Source organism: Populus euphratica, unplaced genomic scaffold, assembly GCF_000495115.2.
Source record: "Populus euphratica unplaced genomic scaffold, PopEup_1.0 scaffold519.1, whole genome shotgun sequence".
Classification (NCBI taxonomy): domain Eukaryota; kingdom Viridiplantae; phylum Streptophyta; class Magnoliopsida; order Malpighiales; family Salicaceae; genus Populus; species Populus euphratica.
In genome coordinates this window covers 117,697-124,008 of record NW_011500390.1, presented here as the reverse complement: position 1 = coordinate 124,008, position 6,312 = coordinate 117,697, and the positions used below count along the sequence as shown (strand labels likewise).

The 6,312-nt window shown below is 34.4% G+C and overlaps 1 protein-coding gene across 2 annotated transcripts; it reads right to left on the bottom strand.

Annotated features, from left to right (window-relative positions):
- Positions 1 to 378: 378 nt before the first annotated feature.
- On the bottom strand, positions 379 to 4,268 carry LOC105114330 (uncharacterized protein At1g04910-like). Of its 2 annotated transcripts, none has more exons than XM_011010848.1 (8): positions 3,466 to 4,268; positions 2,667 to 2,742; positions 2,496 to 2,563; positions 2,317 to 2,405; positions 2,092 to 2,224; positions 1,772 to 2,004; positions 1,188 to 1,664; positions 379 to 1,086 (listed from the first exon to the last, which is right to left on the bottom strand). In XM_011010848.1, the coding sequence occupies exons 1-8, from the start codon at positions 4,030 to 4,032 to the stop codon at positions 804 to 806; spliced, it is 1,926 nt and encodes a 641-aa protein (XP_011009150.1). In that variant the 5' UTR covers positions 4,033 to 4,268; the 3' UTR covers positions 379 to 803. The 2 variants fall into 2 exon arrangements, with proteins under 2 accessions (XP_011009150.1, XP_011009151.1); XM_011010849.1 differs by having other exon boundaries at positions 2,667 to 2,739.
- Positions 4,269 to 6,312: the final 2,044 nt, after the last annotated feature.

Sequence of the window (6,312 nt, the reverse complement as noted above, 5' to 3'; positions counted from 1 at the left end):
GGTGCTCTCCTTTGTCAAATCCGTTCCTGAAAATAAAATAATTTTTTTATTTGATGCTTTGCGGTGCTTACCCTGAGCTAAATTACGGTTTGCCATTTTTTTTAATCATAAAGCATTTTCTAATTTCTTTCTCTGTAACCCTAATTTCTTTTTAGTTCATGACTATCTTCATACTTCTAGTATTAAAATAGCTGATTGATTTCAAGAAAGAAATTAAAAAAAAAAAACAAAGAAAGTAAAGCGAAACAATAAAGATTGCTAGAGGCTTTTCTGCGAAGTTGTTGTCTGAATGTGGAGTTACGCTCTGAAAAATTTATAACTGATAGAATATGACTATTTCTCCTTGAAAAGCATAAAAAAATTTCACATTCATCAGCATTGCTATGAACATTCCGAATAATTTTATTTCATGAGTAATATTTATCACATCCAATTTACAACGATGCCTGATTTGACAACTGAATTTGATCGCCAAGAAGGATGAATCAAAATCTAATTTTGTATAAAGGGATGAAATAATCAATAAATGAAAAAAATATATATATAATCTGTAACTGACAAAATTATCTCTCTGCACATGTGGGTGTAACTGCGATGATTCACCTAAGAATTATGCCCGACTCTCTCTGCTTCCCTTAATTGCTCGTTCGATCCTCTGTCTAATGAAAAAGAAAAACCTGAAGACTTCTTGACCCTGCCGGCAGCTCCTGCAATCCCCTCTCTGGGCAAAACCGGCTCCATGCAGACACCCACGCTGCCACGTTTCAAGTAATGATGAATATCAAATAGTCCCACTGCACGAGCTACAAATTCAAGCTTAACCCCTGTCTATTCAATGCAGCCCTGTTCTTTAGTTTTACTTTATGGACAAGTTTAGGGCTCACAAATTTATCCTGGGAGCTGTTGCAAACACATCCGGGAAGAGGATTTGCATAAAAGTTCTCTTCCTCCTTAGGAAATGAGCCAGCCTGCCGCCGGTACGGTGCTCCAATCCTGTCTGAATGTAGGCTTTGAACCTGTGAGGAGAATTCTTCCCAGGATAAGGTACCCTCGTCCAACTGATCCATCAGCGCAACAAAATTTCGTCTGGAATCATATGCATTCTATCATTAGATTGATTTTAAAAGTCCAACTTCCAACAAAGATGATAATTCAACGTGAATGAAAGAGTGAGTTTGTTATCTTACTTGTCTGGATTTATAGTTTTTCGAAATCCTTCGAACCTCCTATGCCCCTGCACAGCTTTGGCCATATTTCCATCATAAGTATATATAAAGACATCACTTTCAAGAGCCACAATGTAATCCAAGGCAGCAAGACGATTTTGATACGGCTTGAAAGGTTCTAATTCTTCTGCAGTTGCTAGATTAGAATGAGAGAACACATTTGGGAACTCTGCGAGGAAGGGTGCCATGCTATCACTTCCATATATCGGCCCTGCAACTATATAGATAGTTGTAGAGGATGGATAGCCCATTGCCTTGAGAAAGATAGCTGCTTCTCTGGGAGTCATCGGGCATCCACCTTGGAGCCGTCGTGCTTCACTATCAATCTCCTTCTCCTTCCAATGCGGAGTTTTATGCCTCATATCCCTTAGCTCATCAGCCTCTTCCACGGTAAGGTTGTGGCTGCAGCCGGTGAATGCAAGCATGTCTTTCTCATATCTGTTAGTCAACAATTGAGCTGGTAAGTTGGCTATTTTTGTACTCGTGAAATCAGATAGTGCATTTTTCCTGTAAAGAGAAAGCTGATAGAACCAGTAGATACGTACCTTAAATGCAAAGCAACATATGGCTCGTTGTTATTTCTTAGTCTATCAACCAATTTCTTCCCAAGATCCACAATCTCCTTTGAATACCGGAGTGCTTCATAATTGGCACGGCATCTTAGCCTCTGGATGTGAGCTGCAAGGCCATTATTAGCCAGCCGTGAATCACTGTGGGTAAACCTTATAACTTTATACTTCTTCAACAAAGCAGCCATCTCCTCTCTGTAGTATTTAGCCTGAAAATGAAGCAGCCAAGCTATGATTCCAATATCAGGGGAGGTTTTAGGGTAATTCGAGGGGAAATGCATGTATTGTTTTCAGACCTTTGACCATGAAACAGGTGCCCTTTCAAGGGGCTTCTTGCCTGCATAACGGGGTGGCAAATACTCAACTATATCAATATCGCCTTTTAATGCTTCCATAAAGTGCCTCCAGTCAAAAATGTCTTTAAATGTGCTGAAAGGGATTGCAAAATTGCTTAGTTTCAGCATTACAACCAGTTGAAGTTTTGACCACTGCACAACAGTTAGAATTACATAGAATGATACCTTGGATCCGTCCAAAACGATTCACGATCAAGAGAAGGAAGAACAAGAGTTGCATTCATTAACTTTGCAGCAGCAACCATATCACAAATCTGCCCATCAATAAAAAATAACAAATCAGCACCAACTGGAATTGCTTTCTATGATACCAAACTCAGGGTGTCGTGGATACTGAAACTCACCCCTGTTCTCATTTGATTCAATCCACCATTCGCATGAACAAGAAGGTAACCATTTGTTTTCCTGGGTCCTAGATCAATTTGAAATTTTCAAAAAAACAAAAAAACAGTCAAGAATCCATCAAGTGCAAGGTACTAACTAATAAGTCTTTGATACAGGAGCTAAGAACATACTTGTTTGACTTCTTGCCGGAGCTATGCACTTGTAAAAGTTGTCGCTATTGGGTTTCATCCAAATTTTGGGAGTCTGCTGCAAACAAGAATAAAAGACATTCAAGATAATTGAAAAGACAGAGGGCTTCTTTCTTCGTGCATTAGTACATCCAGACAAAAATTCATGATCATGCTTATGTCACAACGGCCATGGAAAGAACAAGACAGGAAAAAAAAACCTAACGGTCATTGAAATTTTATTTTATTTTTTAATTATATATTAATATCAAAAATAAATTTTAAAAAAATAAAAAAATATTATTATTTTAACATATCTCTTAACAAGAAAAGGCGATCTCAAACACCAATCAAAAGCAGCCCATTTACACGCAGTACAATGGTCAAAGCCACCTCTACTGGAAAATTCAATGCTTCTCTGGTTGCCATCGATTTTCTTGCGAGTCAAAAAGAATACCAAAAAGATGTCCATACCATTCCCAATTCACCACCAACGCATATTCCCTTCTGTCCCATTTTCAACTCAACCCTTAACAGAAAAATAAATAAATACACAAAAAACTTCTAGATTCATACTCTTATTGTTAGATATAAATTTAAAGAATTAATATATTCCAAAAAAAAAACTTGGCACAATTAAAGATTCATAAAACACATTCAGATTTATATTAATAATCGTTGATTCAAATTCCATCCATAAAAAATTAAAAAAGAAAAACACGAAAAGTATAGGCTGTAAAGTTTCCTTCCTTTTTTTTTTTTTTTGAACGAAACAAAAGGGAAGTGATAAAAAAGGACTTACAGGAGGAAGCTTGTCGAACAGGGGTGTGGAAATGGAAGGGTGGCGGTCGATGATGGAACGTTGAGCCCTCGCCCAATCATCCTTAAAATGTCTGAAAAGAACTAAATTACTATTTTCAAGACTATTTTCCTCCATTCGACTCCAAAACAAAACCTTCAGAAAAACCGACAAGACCGCCATTAACAATAAAACACCGAATATCTTACGACCCATGTTCTTGCCGGATCTCAAACCATGTGAAATCGTAGCCGTCAAGTCCTCCACCCCAAGCAAACACGCCTCCGGCACGAAAAAGAACAACTTCCTGCGAAGCAGAAGATACTTTATAACGGGGTGGTGGTGGCTATGATTATGATAATGATAATAAAGGTGGGCCCCCCCAGAAGTGGAAGAGCCGTTAAGATTGTCTTCTTCGTCAGAGAACTCGTGATTATAATCAGAGAAGTTAGAGGTTCTGTCGAAGGGGGCGACATCAACTCGTCGTCTAGTTGTAGTGGGACCCGAGTGGTTCCTTGGGCTGGCATTGGTGGAGTTAACGGTAGGACCACCGGACGACAGGGTGGTCATTAGTGGCAAACTGTTTGAGAGATCGGAGATTTGCGTTTTGTTGTTGTTGTTGTTTTTGGTGGTGTTGGACGCGTGCGCGTGCGGTTTCTGGCTGGGATGGGAGGGAGGGAGGGAGGGAGATAGGCCGTAATGTAAGGGACAGTAGAGGTGTGTAATGGTTTTTCTGGTTTTTTGGTTTTCGATTTATATTATTCCCCTCTCTCTCTCTCTCTCTCTCTCTCTCTCTCTCGGACACGCACACTGTCTTCTCTGATTCATTGACTTGTAAATATATCGGTTTTTCATGCTATTGGATGGAATGTGTAGTTTACCAAATTGACCTTTTATATTTTTTTCAGAAAATTCATAAAAGTGCTTATTTGTGATTTTGGTAAAAAATAAGGTTAAAAATATTTTTTATTTAGAAATATATTATAATAAATTTTATTTTTAAAAAAATTATTTTTTGATATGATTATATAAAAAAATTAAAAATACTAACAAAATATAATCTTAAATAAAAAAATTAAATTTTAAACAAATAATATTTTAACTGTAATACTGAAAATATTATTAATAACCAATGCTAATTTTCCTGTAAAATATTTAATAGAAAAAAATTTAAAAAAATAATTTAAAAAAATAATTCCTTGTAACAAAACAAATAATTTCTTCAAAAGTTTAATTATCTTCAATAACAAATTAGCTAACCACCATCGCACGCTAATTGTCCGCGGCTGCGACCATAGCTGCAATAGGCAATGGTTTGGTGTCCGTCCTTCTTCGCCATCATTCTAAAGCGAGCTAAAACCTAGAAGTGGTGGCGTCAACCTCTAGTCAAATTCACTCCCTCGTTGAAATGACACGCTACCAAAAACAAAACCATATTGCCGTCACCTTTTTTCTCAAATTTCTAGAAACAAAGAACATTAAGAAAAAGAAAACTCAAGCAAAATACCATGGCTATAGATCATTAATTTCTATTTTAATTTTTAATAAAAAATAAATTCATAATTTGAATTAAAAATGATAATTGCCTTGCCCACCACCTTATGTATTGGTATTTTTTGAGGTATATATACCATTCGATTTTATGGGACTCTATCAATAACCTTATGTATTATATAATATATCGAGGAATGCAGTGATTACCCATAAATTGGTGTTTTTTTTTGTTTTTAATGACGGAGGGTAAAATTCCCTCTTCAATCAGGCAAGCAAGCAATGTCAATCCATTTTTTATAATCTCTCTTCTACTTTATGTAACTAAACTAGATCATTTCACCCACGGTTAAGATTAGAATTTTTTTAATATAAAGAATATATCTAGATCTTGCTTATATTTTCTTTAGCTAAAAAAAATTAAACCATATAAGAATTAATTTAGTATATCTCGATCATCTTGATTGATTCAAAAGCAATATAAATGACTAATAAAAATATAATTTAATTTAAAATAAATATATAAAATGAGGTTTTTTTATAAGTATTAATACGATAATATATTAAAAAATAAAATTAAAGAGAGGATAACCTCGAGTCAAGATATATCAAACTTATGGCTTGAGCCATAACATGAGAATAATCTTATAAAAAATAAATTAAAATAAATTATAAAGTCTATTTTTTTATTAATATTATATTAAAAGATAAAATTAAAAAGAAAAGGTCAATTAAAAGAAAGAAAAAAAAACTAGAGTAATTGAGTTAACTCATAAAACTCGTGTCTGAATTATAAATCTAGGATAGCCTCATAAAAAATAAATTAAAAAGAATATAAAATTTAATCCTCACTAAATCTAATTTTTAATAATAAAATTAAAATTAAAAAATAGATTAAAAGGAAAAAAATATACTATTATTAGTAAAGAGTGATATATAAAGAGTAATACAGTAAAACACCTCTTCCTTTTCTTTACACCTTTAATATTTACTCTTTCAATAATAATTGGCATATATTTATTTTTATATCATACCATATGCCGTCTAAATGTTAAATTTCACCTTCCTTGCTTGAAGAGCAAAGCTCAGCTCCGAGAAGGGTATGATAGTCTCCTTACCACTCCATCTTTCATAATTAAAAAAAAAATGATTAACACCATCCTCTAATTTAATTATGCACTAATTACTTAATTAATTGCTTTGAATATCTGTAATCACATCACAACAATCAATCATCAGAAACCCTTTTTACTCTCATAACAGACCACAACATCAATTAAACTGAATGCTTGATGACCTATTGATTTTTAGTCAACTCAAATTCTAACTAATAAATTCCAGATAAAAAGATTTTTATGA